Source organism: Colletotrichum costaricense (assembly GCF_030867565.1).
Source record: "Colletotrichum costaricense strain IMI 309622 chromosome Unknown Scaffold_7.1, whole genome shotgun sequence".
In the NCBI taxonomy this organism is placed as follows: domain Eukaryota; kingdom Fungi; phylum Ascomycota; class Sordariomycetes; order Glomerellales; family Glomerellaceae; genus Colletotrichum; species Colletotrichum costaricense.
Window position 1 is genome coordinate 44,159 of NW_026848236.1, and position 17,975 is coordinate 62,133.

Here is a 17,975-nt window from a genome sequence, read left to right on the forward strand (position 1 = left end):
AGCATCACGTGGAGGATCACGTGACTCAATCTGCGTCAATCGGGATAAACACGTATCATCGGCTTTGTATCACAGTCATTTCCATACGTGTGATGTTGGCCTCACATAGTTCTACTCTCGACATGACTACTGATACGTAGCCGAAATCGTGACAATTCTTGACCCCCTGTGCTCATTGCGAATCCTCATATTTCGCCGTCAAAAGTCGGCACGAATACGGCATGATTTACTGTTCTGCATTTCGAACTTCACTTGGAATGACATTTGCGCTTCGAGCGCGGATACTTTCTCTCTATGTTCTATCACTCTTATCATGAATTCTTCTTCGCATTGGAAAATGTGAAAGCGGACGACGGCATTCCGGATCGTCCGGTCGGGATTGCCTCAGAAAAAGGAAAGCGGGGACCCAAAGCACAGAAATTTCGGCGAAAAGCCGAACAAGTAACCGGTAGCTTGGTCCGGGCTTCGGAAAGTCCGGCCGAGATGTTTTGACAGATTCGGGCCCGGCAGCGGGCCGGACCAAGAGGCAGAAAAAAGGTCCCTTTCATGAAGTTCCTTGAGTCGTGGCAGTTTCTCCTCCGCCGATCACTTGCATCCGGCGGGCGCCGTACACGTGTGAAGAGGACAATGTTTTGACTTTTGACAGCGCGTGCGACATCTCCCGCGGTAAGACGTTCTTCATTAAACTGTATTATTTTCCGTGAGCTTATTCAGCGTTTGCATTGGACTCTTGGTGGCCAATGCTACCCCCGTTGGTGCCCGCGGGCGGGGAATAACTGACTCGGCCTCACAACAGATCAGCGCTGTGTGGTCAGCTTGACTAATTCAACTTCATTGTATGAAAGTAGATGGTTAGAAGGCTGGAAAGAAGCCGAGGATGCTCTTTGAAAAGGTGTGAGGCTGTCGTGATTTATAACATGTTCGGCGAACAACAGTGAGGTTGCAGCGACCATTTTTGATCGAGGCTTTTCCATCGGAGACGCGTCCCAGTTGGTGTCGGATGTGGTGCTTGAAAGGGGAAGGTCGATGACACCAACCCCAGCAGATCCACTAGACGCAGGACCCTTGACTCCGTAGCCCTAGAGGCATCCCACTCCCCCCTTTGGCTGTCCTGGATGAAAGCGTGCCCAATGGAACCAGACCAAGATTGAGGGACAGAAGGTAGCACGTACCTTGCATGTGCCGCGCGTGCCAGCCCTCCCACAGGCGCGAGAATAATTCCGGCCGACATCATGGCAAGGGAACGTCTAATCACTGGACCACCTCATTTTGACCCGAACGTGGGGTTCTCCAGTTTCCTATACGAATACCGAATGCTCGTCGTGACAAACAGGAACTTCTGCCCAAATCTAGTGGAGATGACTTCACTTTTAGCGACCCAAACTTCTGGACACTGACCCCAGCACTGTCAGCTTTCATTCACCGCTAGGAAGAGTCAGACAACCTGTCAAAGTCACAAAGCTTGTACGCAAGGAACATTAATCGTCGGAGCTCGGCACATGGTCGAAATATTTCAAGTCATCTTCATGTGATTGTCTGTCATGATTCAGTGACGCTGCTCGGGATAGCCCCAGATTCAAAGGCGAAGTCCAAGTCTCGACCGCTTGAGGCTTCACCTGAGAACCCACGACGAAGGGTCCCTACCCGTACGGATATCCTCAGCGTATGCGAATACGGTTACAGTCTCAGCCTTGGTAGGTTAGGGGAATGGATTCGATAAAAGACCCGCAAGCAATGTCGCATCGTCGCGTGCAAGTTGTGAGGTAACACTCCGTAATACAACCAACATTATTCACGGGTCTCACTTTTAACGGTATCCAGTGATGCTTAAGTAACTTAAACGCTTGAATGAGATCTATCCATAATTCTATTCCCAGTTCTATACACAAAACAAGACAAAGAACAAGCATAACTCGCAAAGAAGATGTACGGGATGTGGTATCAAGGACAAGGGTGTATTGGCATTATATCGTGCGTATCCTCGGTGGTTCTAAGAGAAGACCTCCAAAACTCCTATCCGTTCCAGACGTCCCTGAGATTTGATGGGCTCTCTCGCAAAGTTGGCAGATGGTTTCTCGGCAGGTCCTAGGGGTATCGATGGCCGCACGAGCGTTGGTGGCAGCGGGCTGAGCCGTGGCAATGTTACGAGCCACTTATTTGTGCTCACCCTGGCCGATGCAGTAAGGGACGGGGTAGGTGGTGCTGTTGCAAAGGCGGATGACACCCTTGACCCAGGCAAGGTTGCCGTAGGACTGGTCAGCGTAGCTGTCGGACGTGAAGGCATCGACGGTGGGGCTGTCGGTGCATCCAGAGAAGATGTTGCCAGTGACGCGGCGGACGTTGGGCTGGGAGACGACGAGGCCGTACTGGCCGTCGGGGACGGTGAAACGGAGGTTCTGGGACTGGGTGGTGGTCCAGGTCCTTGCGTAGCTGACGGACAGAGAGACGCCGAGGGCAATCTTGGCAATGGTGGTGGAGAGACCAGCGGTGACGGAAACGGAGTTGGCCAGGGAGTAGCCGCTGTCGACAGAGACGGCGACGTCGTTGCCAGCAGCAGTGACGACGGGGGAGACAGCAATGTCCCAGTTGAGGAATTCCTCGTCGGTCAGGACCTGGACTTCGGTGGACTCTTTGCAGCCGCGGCGGGAGAGAACGTCGCCGAGGGCGGGGGCGGGAGCAACGGGAAGGGCGGCACGGCGCTCAAGAGCGTCGTACTCGGAAGCCTTCATGACAGTGTGGGTGCCGTCCTCACCAACAACGATGACATCGTCGAAGTTGAGGGGAGCGGGGCCAGGAGCCGGAGCGGCGACAGCAGCGCCAATGAGGCCGGCAGCGGTAAGAACGGAGAAACGCATCTTGATGGTTGTTGGTAGTTGGTTGAAAAGAGTGGAAAGTGGGTGGTTGTTCTTTGCAAAAGAGCGACTTTGGAAAGTAAAGACTGAAGAGTTGCTGAGTGACTCGTTGAGAAAAGAATGTGGGGAAGGAAGTGTATTGGAGAATAGACTGATGATGCAAGTAGAAGATATTCCGAATCTCTGGGTGGGAAGAAGGTGTTCTTATACAATGTTGGTGTCAAGATGTTTAAGCTTGTGGATGATACAATGTTCCCCAGTTACCAACTTAGACTTTGGACTTTCGCTCTCGGATGTTCGCAAGACGGCTTCTGCGTCTGTCAAGCCGCCCGCCCATGTCCATGACTCTCCATGGCATTCACGGGGAAGCGCACATGCGCGCGCTCGCCAGGCCGAAGGGGTTGGAATGGATCTCGTTGCCAAGAATCCCTACGGGGCTGCCGGCATGACCACCATGACACCAGAGCGTGGTGATCGGGCCAGCCGGTCAGGGCTCGATAGGTTCGACATAATCAAAATCCCATTTGAGAGGACTTGTTATCATCAACCTGAACAATATGACTGAAGCAGGCCCAGCGACAGTACGACCATGCGCTGACTCGGATCGTGGCAGGGCGGCGATCGGTGAGGTACCGTTGTGGGGGAGAGCGCGCGGATGGGATGCTGGGCAAAGAGGCTAAGAGAATTGGATATCAGATGGCCTGGGCTAATGTTGGAAAATGGGACGAACACCAACAAGGCAAAGGTAGGGCGTAGCAGTTTCACATTGAGATGGTAGACGCCGGATCCGGGTAGCGGATGGTGTTGTGCGCATGGAGTAATGTGCGGCTCTGGGGTTGTATCGCGTAGTCATCTGATCCATTGGACTCGCGGGAGCGGCTACGAGTCAGTCAACAACCGCAAGTGGTCCCGACTCACCGTTTCATGCAACGCCATCCATAACCCCCTACATAGCCTAATGCAGAAGGCGGCTGGAGATTATTTGCTCATGCGCGTCTTCTCCCCTGTAGAAACCCCATAGAGTCCACCCTACTGCCAAGATGCCCGTGTTAGACGCAGATGGCCACACTTGAACTCAATCAGCCCAGCTAGCAAGGACTCAAAGACGTTCAAGCTCCAAAGGGCTGAGGTTAACCCTGGGAGTTTCCTCTTTAGAACACACATTAAGTTTGATGACGGATGGTCTACAGAAAGAGCCCTGCTGGATTGCTGCACCGCCTTGAGGGGCGCCCAGAGGTCACATTCATCCACACGGTGAGTCCGCTCCTCAATGATGATCAAACTCCTATTGCGGGCCACGAGTCCGACGGAACTTGGAGACGAGCGCGCGCCGACAAAGGCGCGCGGATGTGGGACTTCGGCCTGCCTGACAGTGGGATCATGGATGATGGTCCTTGTCTCTTTGCCGAACGTGTTGGTCAGAGCATGACCTTGGTTATCCGAATGCGATAGATTGTCTATTGGGAAACATGGCAAGGCCGTGACTCGTTGTAAATTACCTTCGATGTTGCGACCGTGGATATAAACCTCCATAGGTTCCTCCCCGATATCATGAAGTTTATCTCCATCCTCATCAAACTCCACACATTCTTTTCTTCGGTCCAGATCCAGTAATCTACCAACTCCGTTCATTCTTTTCACAAACATCTCTGTTACAGTCACTACCTTACCAACTACCCAACAAACAACCCACCCAAACCGCCAAAATGCAGTTCTCCATCGCCAAGGTTGCTTCTCTCTTCGTCCTCCTCTCGGTTGCGTAAGTCTCAGTCTTGCTACCTTCGATACTTTGGAGCTTCCTACTAACACCGGACTAGTTCTGCCGATCTTCACGACAACTGCGCCTGTGACAACGGTGACAGCTACAACTGGCGCATCACCACCAAGGCTTGCGAGCTTTACGCCTCCAAGAACTACCAGTGGGGCAAGGGTACCTACAACACCGAGACTGGACGTGTAAGTTTACCCCACTCAACACATTCAGAAAGACTGTGGTACTGACTTCAGTCAAATAGTGCGTCCAGAACTCCGCCAGCGACCAGCTCGCCGGTAAGGAGTGGGAGGCTGCTTGCCGCGAGATCGCCAGCACTGGCTTCGACTGCGCTGACGGCAAGGGTCTGTACTGCAAGGCCAACCCCGACGACGTTCGCGGCCGCTGCTAAGCGGCTCTCGCTTAGAGATATCCTGGGGGGCCCAAAGATTCGGGAAAGCCATCCTCTCCTCCTTAACACTAGCAAGGCCAGCCTGTTCATAAGGCTGGATGAAAACAGCCCATTCATCATGCACTCCACACCCACCATCCTTAGCCGGCTCTCTGGATCGTGGTGCCTACGAGGAGAATGAAACACAAGAGGCTGCCTTGATCTGGGGAGGTGGCTTTACAACATCGGTAGTGGGAATTTTGGTCCGTTTAGTTTTTCACGAAATTCGAGGCGTTGCTGGTGTTTCGTATCAATACCTATAGATGTGTGGCATTGCGAGTCCTAAATATGATCGTCGCTCGCTGAGCATCTTTCATAAATCAAACAAATAGATCTGCTATGTTTTGCAATTACCTCGAAGTCCACCTTCCACATATTTCAGTTATTCGATATACATTTCTTTTTTTTTGGTATCGAATGAAAGTGCAAACAAACCGCAAAACTTGAGCCTTCAGTCACATAACAATGACGGACAGTAGATTTCGATCTGGGGACATATAGCTATAGCAAAAATCTTACAACATAATTGCCATCATTCGGCACATACTTAGGTTGCCTTGTGCACTTCCCAGCTAAGACTGATGGTCAGAGACCGCAGTACGCTTCGTCCAGAGTCACAGGCTCTCCCAGCTGCTTGAAGAAAGCCCTACCAGAGCCTAGCTCGCATTGTTGGACTCGTGTATCTGAACTGATACCGTGACATTCCGCTCGCGGGGCTGCCGATGACCTGCGCCTCTATTTTCGACATACCGCTTGCAACCATCCACCTTAGCAGCTCGCTTCAGACCACGCTATCGTCAAACGACAAAACGACCCGCACCAATAGCCAGGTATCGAGGTAAGGATTGCTCGCTTCTTCAGATACGTTGAGATACCAGACTCTCATCTGTACTCGGTCAAATCCGGATTGCGGTGCAATTGTGTAAATTGAAAATGTGGATGATGGCTTTCTTCGTTGCCTATTCGTGAGAAAATGGGAAGGTTGACACGCCGGAACCAATGCGATTCTAGAACAAATGTCGTGATGAGCAGCACGTCAACTGGCGTGGAAGTCCCAGCATGCTTTTGGCCAAACTCTAATTAAGGGGACAAATTCGGTAGCATCCGCGCCCGATTCGGGATGGGGGATGATGGAGACGACATGGGCCCTCGTGGGACTCTTCGTGGGACTGCGTGGCCGTGACTGGGGTCTACCTTGACATGACTCTCCAGCAACCAGAAAACCTGCAAGAGTCCTGGTTCTCTCCTGCACAGTCAACAAGTCTAACGTTCCAGATTTATTTCTGGCCTGCAACGTCACGCCCCTGAACTTCCTCAATGAAGAATCCCCTTTCTTGGCATCCCAACACGTGCCCGCTCTTATTCGATCATATTTATCACATCATTGATTGCCATCTGTCTATTCTCTTTGTGCTCGGATACCGCGGAATGATGTTTGCTGGATGATCGTTGTCTTGCATACTCTGAAGGTGGGCGTTCTGCTATTTTTGACCATCAGGGTGGTGATGTCGATATGAGTACGAAGTTATGTGTCATGCTATAGCCATACATATGTTTATTCGCATTGTACGATGCGCAAGCAAGCATTGGTCTATGCATTTTCTCCCTTTCTCCATCTCTTCATCCCTATCTTTTTCTGCTAGGCACAAGTCAATGCCTCCTTCACATTTCCGTCTTGACCAAGGATAGACGTGGTTGCTGCTGGCCGCAAGGAACGGGTGGTGGACAATGCGCCGAAAACGTGAAAACGTGTTGACATTACTCGTAATGCGGAAATGTTGTCCACATCGAGGATTTCCCTCTTTTTTACTTTCGGGCGGAGTCACGCGTCCGCAACTCAGAAATTCTGGGGCCGCGCACGTGTATATTCGGCCGATCGGTCGCTGTCTGGACCCGAACAGTCTGACCCGCTGTGGGCAGACAAACTGACTCGGTGAGCCCGACCATTTGGCCGGTGCTGACGCGGAGGAGGACTCGGAGGCAGAAGTCTACTATCGGTTTCAATGACGGGCAGAATTGAACACGAGCACCTTTATGGGTCAATATGTTCTTATCCTTGGGATGTTCCTCCTATACTACATGAGATACAGGGGATTCATAGGTATTAGTTCTCAAAGTTGAGATTACCTCTGTTCTATCTGAGCCAAGTTTTGGCCCTTGCAATTGTGGAACAGATCAGCTGAAGGCTCCAGTAGAATCATCACATCGCCATCTAACCAGCGTCATGGACGAAAGTCAATCGCCGATCAACTCACTAAGGCGCTCCGCTATGCGATCATTCGCCGTCACCAGACTACAAATCCGAGATTATATTGAAGTGCGAGATTCTCGGTCTCAACTTGTTTATCGCGTGTTTTGAGTCAGTCTTAACGCAGTTCTATTGGGTGAGAGACTAACCAATACTTCTGCCCAGAGTTCATCAATCTTAGAACTATTGGAAGGCTTCACGCAGGTCACGCCAGTAACTTGATAGCTTGCGATCATGGCTCAAGCCATATCAAGCGCGTTATGCGGGATGATATCGTGGAACGTCGAAAATGAGACGAACACCCCACGCTGACTTGCGGACATGACTCTACCATCTTGAGATCGACAAAGCTAGGCACGGATATATATTATCGCACTTTCCCACTCGATGGTGCATTCATGGTTGTTAACACTGTTTCATCAAGGTTCCCAGTGATTCAACATCATCTCATCGCAACTTCCAGGAATCAGAGCGAAAGTCTTTCCATGGATCCCAAGGACATTCTCGTGAGGCTCGAAGGGTATCGTGTCTTGCTGCAGATTACCTTGATGCCGTGTTTTGATTCGGCTTTGACACACAAGTCTGAACGTAAGGTTCTCCATGGCCTATGACTCTGGGAGGCTTGACCTCAAGACCTCTTCAAGTTGTGACAAGGATTTTGACAAGGAAGATGACGAGTCAAGTCGTCCAGGCGACGGCATAATTTGAATGAAGATGATGGAGAAAAGAAATCAACAGCGATGGAGGAGTTCTGCGATACAAGTTCACAAGCGCCGTGGTTTGACACAGGCAAGGTGAGTCCGGGATGACATTTGATATCAGCGTTCTCGATATTAGGGTCTGTATGGTCTTGACTCGGTAGACCCAAAAACCCCTAAGCTTGTTTATTGATGTGATTTGGCTGTAGCTTGTGAGTATTTTCAGTCCCTACAACACCCTAGAAGCTTTTGGCTCACGATGATCGGCTCTATGCTCGCCACAGGCTCTGGCAAAACAAAAGGAATCTGGTGCGACGTCATCGTTAATTCTGTGTCAGGTGACTGTATACTGTAGAACCATTTGATCTTACAATGGCATTATCTCATTAGATAATCGTCCTTGGGCTTGTGGGTAGTGGTTCGCTGAATTTGAACTGACCGGAAAGGAGGGGCCAAACCAAGCCGGAGCACCAAAGAGACCATAAATGTGATAGACACCGCTCCTAGTATCTTGACTATGCTATGCTCTTAAGCAGACCACCAATGTTGATTATTTAAGCAACAACACCGGCTCATTTGTCCCTCCACATTAGCACGCATCATACATCAGCACGCCTTGTTTTAGCCGGTTTCATATTTTCATTGAATATCACGGTGTTACAAGTTGAAAATAAAATGTTATTTCTTAATTTGTATTATCAAGGCTACTTCTGATAACTCCTGCTCAGTCCGAAGCTGTGTCTGTGTAATCGATTTGGGCGTTGGTTGATATTGTTGGTGCATTGTGGTTTGGTGGAGGGCGCCGGCCTTCTCATTGTGGGCAGACTTGAAACCTCGCATCGTGGATAAGGGCGATCAGAAGAAAGCCCGTAATCGCGTTGAGTCGATGACTCGGAACTTGTTGGTGCATCCGCCGCGCTTCTGCGAATGCAGCTTTGCTTGGTAGTGGTTCGACATTGCATATGTGTAGTATGCGATGAATCCTGGTACGCCGCGGTGGATACGGCCGAGAGTACGCGTACTGATACCAAAAGACTTTCGAATATAGAGACCTTGGTCTCCTGAAGCTCCCAAACACTTAGGATTCTCCCTGTGTGATCTCACGTCTCTCGTACTCGGCCCTGGAGAATTTCCTGTCTATCTCCAGAAATGATGCCTCATCCGGACATCCCCTTGGCCGACTTCCAACATCCAGCGTTCCATGATGCCCCATACCCACCACAATCCCAAGCAAATTTCAAGGGCAAAGAATGCTTCTGAGATAGTGACGCGGGAGTCCTTGATGCATGTGGACATTGCTAACAGCATGAAGAAGATAAAGCTGATGATAAATAGACACGCGATGCCCCCCACGCAGAAGCTATCAGTCATACCGTCTCCGACGTCGCTTGTGATTCGTATGCTGTCCGGTAGCCACAGCGCGGTTTGGATTTGTTGAAGGCATCGTACGAAGCTTGTCTTGTAAGGTAAAAACAAGTACCTGAGTAGTTTACGGAGGGCGACATCGAAGATGTAGTAGAAGCCTCCGTTGACCCATGAGTCGGACTCGACGCTTAACATGATATAATCATCCAATTCAGCCATCCAAGCGTCGTCGGCCATCTTGAAGGACTTCTGAGTTTATCGGGGGGATTCCTCTACGAGCTCGACGAATCCAGGAGTATGACGTGTGATTTTGGGTTAAGATCAAAGACCGGGCGGGAATTCAGAAGAATGGTAGTGATGATGTGGGTGACTGAAGGGTCTGGTGAATGGTGACCAAGAGGACGGAGAGTCACACTTATCTTCCAGGCGTGTCTCTTAGGTATACGATGCTGCAGATGCATCGGAGATAAGAAATGTTAACTTCAAAGTTTGCTCAAAGCACTCCGGAACTCGAACTTAGGTCGTCCACTGAATCACTCACCTTTACGGACACCTTTGTGGTATGCTCGGAAGAACGGCCATCCGGCTGTGGATGGGTACATACCTAATGTCGAGTGAATCCTGACATTGGACTTGCCGGCTGCGGAAAGACGTAAGCCGTGAACAGGCAGCAGAGATAAGGCCGACGGGGTTGGTCCTGCTAGGATTGTTCTCATCACGGCAAGACACGGGTTGAGACTCCCCGATGTACTCCTGCTAGGCACTCATGGCATTCACAGCTTCTGAACGTGGAATTCCGTTGTGGTTCATGAAGTAAGAACGTCCGATGACAAGCAGGCACTTGATGGCAAGAGAGATAGGAGCGGATGGCTGTGTGAGGTTGCCTGCCCAAGCAAGTGTCAATGTGGACAGCTTGTGGAATGCAGTGCCAGAATCATAGATCAGCATCGAAATCAAGAAGCGGAAGGGAAACCAAAGACCACCATTATCGCATCAAGATAGTGGCAAAGGACGGACTCTGACAGAAATGCTAAGAGGATCTGGATTCTACGACCAGAAGCACGAAGGTACTCACACTATCTACGGCAACCCTAAGCTGTGTGACAGGGCCCCTTCACCACTGTCATTGTATGTTGGCCGATACAGGAGACACGGGGGGTCGGGCGGATGCATGGGCGTGGAGCAAATCCATCATCGTTGTCAATCCCATCTCCCAGATGCAAAAGCAGTTCTTGGTATGCCCTGTGAGGGATCATGGAAGCCATGATGCTCACATGCAAGAAGTTAGTCAAAGCCACTGTGGAGAGATACGAAGGGGGAAATACCTACAAAAGTTGTGTCGGGCTGTCCAAACCCATTGGTATATGTAAGAACAGCCCTTGAACCCCCGGAGCCCAACAAGATAGGCCACATTTATCCTGGAGGTATTGTAATACCAGGAGCTGAGGAGACAAAAAGGAGAGTCCCAGGAGTCCTAGAACTCGGAAAGATAGGCCACAGCATCCTGGAGGTATTGTAATACCAGGAGCTCAAAAGAGAAAAGGTCCAAAAATTGTCGGGAAAGACGAGATTTGATGACAAAATTAAGCCGATAAGACTTACATCACGCGCTCGATTTCACGTCGGGTGACTGAGAGCAGTGCGTCCACCAATGCGATTGCAAGCAGCGCGATGAGGAAGACTGGGAGGTATATCGCAAACCGGAGTGTGACCTGGTCTTCGAGCCCCGAACTCTCCAACTCGTGTCCACTGGCATCCCGAAGGAAGGCGATCCCGGCCCGCGTGAATCCGGCAATCCGGTGGAGGGCCTCGCCACGAAGGCGGGCTAAGAGGTAAGAAAAGCGCTGTGAAGGTAAGGATGCATCTCGAACGCTGCTGAGTAACGATCGTAATGGATTGATGCGGATGAAGAAGAAGAAAAGAAGAGATGAATGGAAATGGACGGTTGTGGAATTAAATGGATTGGTCGGAGCATCTAGCGTGATGCATCAAAGGGAAGAGCCTTTCCTATGCTGCTGCCTTTTCAATGAAATGCACAATCGAGGACAGGCAACGGAGGATAATTGAGCATGTAACGGCAAACGTCCCCTGCCGAGTTGGGAACATCGTGCCTCCTCAATGAGACTTTTAGCATCACTACGAGCATCGCAATTGCCCAATCTTCAATATATTCGTCGGTACATGTTCTTTCTGCAAGCCTTGGCCGTTGGCAAACTTCCCTCGGTCATGAAGACTATGATCGTGGCTTCTTCATTGCCCATCGCCATAGTCAATGAAGCCGCCTGCCACACGATGCCTTGATAAGGGGCAGTCTACATCACTGGACAAGAAGAGAAGGAGGGCTCGGTCTCAGCCTATCCTCCCGTTGAGAACTTCCTGCGTTACTGGGCGAACCACGAGAGGTCATTACTGTAGGAACCGCAGTGTGCACCTCCCAAAAGCACTTGGTCTTTCATCTCCTTCCCACATCATTTATCATTTGCACTTGACGAGGGGACTTCCCGCACTCCTTCCAAAGCTCGCGAAAGGTTGAACCTTGTCTTCCCCCAATCGCTTCGTGACAAACCCGTCGACCAGGCAGGAAAGAGACTGGCAGACGACATGTCCAAACTTGACCTTCGAAGAAGGAGGGGACTTAGTCCAGGTATTCATCATCATTAAGAAGCTTGAAATTCTCTGTCACATTTGCCTTGTGGTTTTTCTCTAAGATATCGGCAGGAGACACCATGCAAGGATCACCTGGGTGATCAACTACCCACTCTTGTCCTCTGCACCAGCTTGATTCACGAGCGCTGTAAGACTTGCGAAGCAGAGCCAAGTAATTATAGGACTTATATATCCATTTTCGATGATGATCTGCGAACTTGCATGTCCAAGCACGATCATGAGGTTGTCAAGCGTGTCTGATGTCGTATATATTGACGATATGTCATCACTGAGCCGCAAGATTGCACATGATGTTAGCAGGCTCCGGCGCCGAAATCATAGTTTTATCTCGTACGATTCATTGAATAGGATATATAAGCAGCCGTACTTGGGTTCGATAAGCTTAAGCAAATGGTTTTGTGGACTGGATCAGTCCCCTCTTGAGATCTGACAATGAATTGCGTTCTGAGATAGAAAACAGATTTACAGTCTTTGCATTCAAGGTATGGGGACCAGATTAGGATCCTAGGAGTACGCCAGAACCCCGTCACAGAGTACTGAAGGTTTCACAATGTAGTCAAAACCGTGAAATTATAGTACATCTGATATATCTAGTGAGCTAAAGCATTGCACGTATTCGAGTACTTCCATGTGAGAGCAAAACCGATGCCCATTGCGAATAGGAAGAGAATCAAGTACTAATACGGAACCGGCTCCGTAGATCAAGTATCAAGGTCAAAGTGATGTCAGTCTTCCGGCTGAGCTTGAAATCCTCAAATGTATGTAGCTTTCGGTCTCTTGTCCCATCTTGAATTTTCAAGAGTCCTGCAACAAAGCACATCCTAGCAATGATGGTGTAAAGAAGGATATGGAAATGCGGGTGTCTCTCATGGGGGTTTGAATTTCTGTAAGATCGAAAGTCTATGTAGGCTTCGTCTCGCCGGACCCCCTCCTTTCAAGTATTGAAGAGGATACACCCTGTCGCTCCTTGTCATGTCACAAAAGATGACTGAGCACATAGCATCATACAACTAAGTAAGCATAAACAACTATTCAAAGAAGCGAGGAGAATCCAAGTTGCAGAAATATTTCTTCTGTTGATCCAAGCGCTAGGAGTGATGCCCGTTGACACCGAGTAGACAGATGGATGGTTTGCAGTCAGCGAAGCATGCTGCAGTACGTGTGAAAGCTTTCGGAATATTTCTTCCGTTAACTTACTAAAATATGTTCATCAGCACGGCCACTTGGTTGTTCGAAGCAATTCTAGGGATCGAAGTCTCTCTTCCAGCCACATGCAGGCTTGTGGGTGTGGTCAAGGTCCGTACTGGAAAGAATCCTACTAAGGTACCTTAGTTCAGTTGTCGTCACGCGAAAAGAAGGACGTGCTGGTGTGAATATTCAACCTTGTATATCTCCTGAATAAAGGAACTGACAAGTTTCGGATATCGCGAATATCGACGAGTCTTTTCGTTCACCGTTGCAGACTTAAAGTACAACTGATCTGACAACAGCTAAGGAGAGATAGGCAGTCTTGCCCAAGAAGTATGCGAGTTTTTGGATACGGAAATGATTTTCCACCGACGGCAGCCGGACGTCTCTTCATATGAAAACGCGGATTGTCTATCGTTCGTTCCAGCTCTCTAATCTTGTGATCAGTCGGTCCTTCGAATCCTCATTCCTCTTTGGGGGTATTCCCGCAAAGTGGAGCAGGTGATGTGCCGGATACCCGAGCGGCAGCCGTTGCGGCACAGTCGCGTACGGCGAAATCGCCATCCCGTCATCCAGTTCCCGAATGGCGGAGACGTTACGCTACGCTCGAAGTGTGCCTTGAGTCCGAGATATGTCAAGCATTCAGACTTATCGATCCCATAAACGATTGGACCCATGGCATCCCCCCAGGCCTCGGCTTTGCCTACACACCACCATGTCAAGTCTGCAATCATCTGCAAACCCCTGCCTTGGCGGCGTGGTGCCAAGTAACCAACCAACACCAGCGCAGCATTTTGCTTATCCGCCGGCCGAGTCCCCGCAGTGCTAAGCTTTCCCGGCACTTATGTTTAGCCCGCGCGGATAGCGCCATACCTTAAGGCTACTCTTAAAAGGAAAGTGGTATTCGCAGGCGGATCCCTGGATACAACGGTCAACACCAACGGCTTTCACGATGATTCCGGATAAGGGAGGAGCTCAGTCGACGCTGGATGCACTTCGATGCAACAGCGTGATTCTCCATCACGCTCTATGGCTTAACCTCCATTTTCAAAAAGTTCCTTCGGGAAACACGGCATCGCGATATCTACTGACCTGCGAGAAGCAGAATAGCGGCTTCATTGCATCGGGAGGCCGGGACAATGGCGTGAGATATTGGCTGCCGGATGGCCGATGTCGATGTTGATTAAAACAAGCATCACAAAGGATATAAAGATGGGCAAGATTCTCGGCCAAGAAGAAAGAATTTAGAACAGCATCGCCAGCATCAATCCCAACAAGCCCCTTGCCATCTCACCTTCGGTCTCATCCCATCAATCCTCATCTACTTCACCAGTCAAGATGAAGTTCTCCGCTTTCGTCCTCGCCGCCGCTGGCATTGTCGCCGCCGCCCCCGGCACTCAGCTCGTCCAGCGCAACTACTCTCCTCTCACCCCTCGCTCGTCTCGCTCCCGCTACAACTCTTCTCCCATTAAAAGACTCTCCACCGAGGCCGTTGAGACCCTTGAGAAGACCTCCGGTGTCAAGAACGTCGACTACTCCAGCAACTGGGCCGGTGCCGTCAAGATCGGAACCGGATACAACCACGTCACCGGTACCATCACCGTTCCCGAGGTCAGCGGCTCCAGCGGCGCCGCCGCCTCCGCCTGGGTCGGTATCGACGGCGACACCTGCCAGACCGCCATCCTCCAGACCGGTATCTCCTTCTACGCCGACGGCACCTTTGACGCCTGGTACGAGTGGATCCCCGACTACGCCTACAGCTTCTCCGGCTTCTCCGTCTCCGTCGGCGACCAGATCAAGATGACCGTCGACGCCTCCTCCAAGACCAAGGGTGTCGCCACTCTCCAGAACCTCACCACCGGCAAGACCGTCACCCACACCTTCACCAGCACCCCCTCCTCCCTCTGCGAGACCAACGCCGAGTGGATCGTCGAGGCCTTCGAGGAGAACGGCAGCCAGGTCACCCTCGCTGACTTCGGCACCGTCGTCTTCACCGGCGCCGCCGCCTCCGGTTCCAGCGGCTCCACCACCCCTGCCGGTGCTGATATCATTGATATTTCCCCCAACAGCGGCCGCACCATCGAGGCCTCTGCCTCCGTCAGCGGCAGCACCGTCACCGTCAAGTACGTCGGCTAAATGTCTACTCAACCGAGTACATATAACGATGAAACAGCAATCACCCTACTACAAGGTGGTCTGATACAGGGTGGGATCCTGTAATCATGGGGTTGCGGGGAGTGGCGAGGGGTAGATGCTTGGTTTTTCCTATTCTATGTCGAATGGGAAGCATTCCGCTCCTTTTTGGCGATTGATGGTTGACATGGTGTTATGACGCAGTCTTTTGACCATTCATCTTGTGCATATTGGATAGCTTCCACAGTAAATAACAGAACATATTCTGCATTTGACTCTTCCTTTGCATCATGCATTGTATCAGACATGGAAGAATTATTCCTGGTTGGCCTAGCGATCAATTCATTGCCTTAGAACTACGCCTCCTCAACACTTATGCTACTGCGACAGTGATTTGAAGACTGCTTAGATCCTCCCGGCAGTTTTTTCAAAGGATGCGTACCCCAGAGATCTCAGGAAATCCTACTTGATTCGCTCAGGCACGACATTAACATTGAGATAAAGTTCTGACGCCCCCATGTACTAACGAACCTTGATTAGGAGGTGCCAAATGACACCCCGTTTACTCCGGGTCTGCCCTAAAGTCACACCAGCATGGACGGAAGGATAAATGAAACGGAGAATCAACTATGCCAAGTTCAATGCTTTCCTCGCGATGATGTGGGCTAAGACTTCAAGTGTGATTGGTGATATGTACATGAATAATCTAAAGGATGCTGCAGAATCTCATCTTACAACCCACCACTTCATCCTCACTTGTTCAACATCTCAGAGCCACAATCTCTGTGGACTCGTAACTTTGACGAGAGTGCAAGAGCTACGAGGCCTAGTAAGGCCACTGGAAAGTGGTAGAAATGTTCACAGACCAAGGCGCACCAGCAGACAACGAGTCCACGCGACGAAGCATGAACTCGCTGTGTCTGAACGCCACGCTAGGGGCATATTGAGGAACCATGTGGCCACTAATCTTGGCAGTGGAATGAGTGAAGCCGCGCTCAGTGTGAACGGATCCTTGGACATTAGCACCGGCCCAGCTCGGAACGTTTTCGTCGACGTTGTTGACTGTAGGGATGAGGAGATCCTCTGAGGGCTGCTTCTGGAATCCCTGCTCGCCGTTCCACTTGATGTACTGAATAGCGAGGGTGGTGACATTGGGCTTGATAACGTAGTCCGCCAGACCAGAGCCGACGTGAACGTTGTTCGTGCGCTCCACGAGGGTTTGGAACTTCTCCTCGTGCTCAGTGCCGTTGTAGTTGTCATTGTAGTCGACGAAGACGGGGTCCTGGCACTCGCTCCATGTAGGGTAGTCCACGGGAACGTGGATCGCCTTCCTAACTTCGGGTCTGTTGAAGTACAAGGTGGTATTGGGAGGGCTGTACATGATGGATGGGAAACCCAGAACATCCCAGAGAACAGGGCAGGTATCAAGAATGTGGTATCCGTTGAAGCAAGGGTTGATGATTGTCGAGATCGCGTCAAAGTGGGCAATAATATCGCACTCCTCCTTGACATTCGCTGCTGGCCAGGGACGCGTAGGAGGCGGGTACGCCAAGTGCTTGTTGAAGTACTCATCCAACTGACAGTTCTTGGCGTCTTGCTCGATCTGCTTGTCGGCACCGCTGGGAAGCGCGAAGACGTTCTTCCAGTAGCGATAAAATGACGGGAAAGCGGCGTGGTCGAAGTTCATCGCGTCATCGTAAGGCATGACTGGGTCGTAGTAGACCGCGCCCTTGACGTCGAAGTAGCTGGTGTCGTTCTTGTCGAGCATGGCGGCGCCGACATAAGGCACGTAGATACCGGCGTAACTTTCGCCGGCAATGTAGATCTTCTTGCCTTGCAGGTCGAAGGTGTTGACAAAGTTCTTCCAGAAGCTGACAAACTGGTCTGCGGTCTCGGCGTTGTCTGTGGCAGTGACATTGCCGCTGCTGAATCCTGTGCCGATTGGGTACTCGACCCTTTCAAGAAAGTGTTAGTACCGTTCTCTTGTGCTCAAGCAGTTCAGGATTTCTCACCAAATCACGTTGGCTAGCTTATGCCAGGACCAAGCATTGGCGACAGGCTTGATGGTGCCATACTGCCACAAGAACGGGCCGTTCTCTTGAAGAAAGCCTGTTATTGAACATTTAGCAACTCATCCTGAAAGAGTTACAGGATTGGGCTTCACTGACCTTCCATGGAGGAGCATCCCGGGCCACCATTGAACCAGATAATGACATCGTCCTTGCCAGCAGGGTTCTCGGTGGGGAAGAACCAAAAGAAGTTCTTCTGCTGCTCACTCTCGGGCTTCGAAGCATCGACCGGAATGAGACCGGCGTAACTCTCGCCGACATCGAAGTCTACGTCCGGGATTCCGGTTCCGTCAACGTAGAAAGCTATGGCTTTGGTGTCAGAGAAGTACGCAGATTGAATAGCACAGAACATATCATACCACTGGTCTTGTTGTTAAAGTACTGCAAGGTGCTGCTACGACGCATAATCGCCCGCGGTGGAGCCTGCACCTCAGCATGACCAGGAGCGACGCGACGGAGCGGACTCCGGTGCGACTTTGGCGGTGCGTAGGCAGAGATCAGCGGCAAGCTGAGCATAGCCGTCAGGCCGGCGGTGAGACTTGATGTGCGCATCT

General features: G+C 50.8%; 6 protein-coding genes across 6 annotated transcripts; 2 read left to right on the forward strand and 4 right to left on the reverse strand.

The window, feature by feature from the left end:
* Positions 1-2,153: 2,153 nt before the first annotated feature.
* CCOS01_07216 (uncharacterized protein) lies at positions 2,154-2,855 on the reverse strand (the record flags this gene model as incomplete). The annotated part of the gene is made up of 1 exon (XM_060455383.1): positions 2,154-2,855. One exon carries the CDS (start codon positions 2,853-2,855, stop codon positions 2,154-2,156), a length of 702 nt encoding a protein of 233 aa, XP_060313275.1.
* A 1,703-nt stretch (positions 2,856-4,558) lies between these two features.
* CCOS01_07217 (uncharacterized protein) lies at positions 4,559-5,014 on the forward strand (the record flags this gene model as incomplete). Its single annotated transcript, XM_060455384.1, has 3 exons — positions 4,559-4,611; positions 4,670-4,808; positions 4,868-5,014. 3 exons carry the CDS (start codon positions 4,559-4,561, stop codon positions 5,012-5,014), a joined length of 339 nt encoding a protein of 112 aa, XP_060313276.1.
* Positions 5,015-9,136: 4,122 nt separating this feature from the next.
* CCOS01_07218 (uncharacterized protein) lies at positions 9,137-9,601 on the reverse strand (the record flags this gene model as incomplete). Its single annotated transcript, XM_060455385.1, has 1 exon — positions 9,137-9,601. One exon carries the CDS (start codon positions 9,599-9,601, stop codon positions 9,137-9,139), a length of 465 nt encoding a protein of 154 aa, XP_060313277.1.
* Positions 9,602-10,652: 1,051 nt separating this feature from the next.
* On the reverse strand, positions 10,653-11,592 carry CCOS01_07219 (uncharacterized protein; the record flags this gene model as incomplete). The annotated part of the gene is made up of 3 exons (XM_060455386.1): positions 10,653-10,782; positions 10,967-11,189; positions 11,580-11,592. The coding sequence occupies 3 exons, from the start codon at positions 11,590-11,592 to the stop codon at positions 10,653-10,655; spliced, it is 366 nt and encodes a 121-aa protein (XP_060313278.1).
* A 2,965-nt stretch (positions 11,593-14,557) lies between these two features.
* On the forward strand, positions 14,558-15,355 carry CCOS01_07220 (peptidase A4 family protein; the record flags this gene model as incomplete). Its single annotated transcript, XM_060455387.1, has 1 exon — positions 14,558-15,355. One exon carries the CDS (start codon positions 14,558-14,560, stop codon positions 15,353-15,355), a length of 798 nt encoding a protein of 265 aa, XP_060313279.1.
* An 823-nt stretch (positions 15,356-16,178) lies between these two features.
* CCOS01_07221 (uncharacterized protein) lies at positions 16,179-17,973 on the reverse strand (the record flags this gene model as incomplete). Its single annotated transcript, XM_060455388.1, has 4 exons — positions 16,179-17,307; positions 17,365-17,461; positions 17,521-17,724; positions 17,781-17,973. 4 exons carry the CDS (start codon positions 17,971-17,973, stop codon positions 16,179-16,181), a joined length of 1,623 nt encoding a protein of 540 aa, XP_060313280.1.
* Positions 17,974-17,975: the final 2 nt, after the last annotated feature.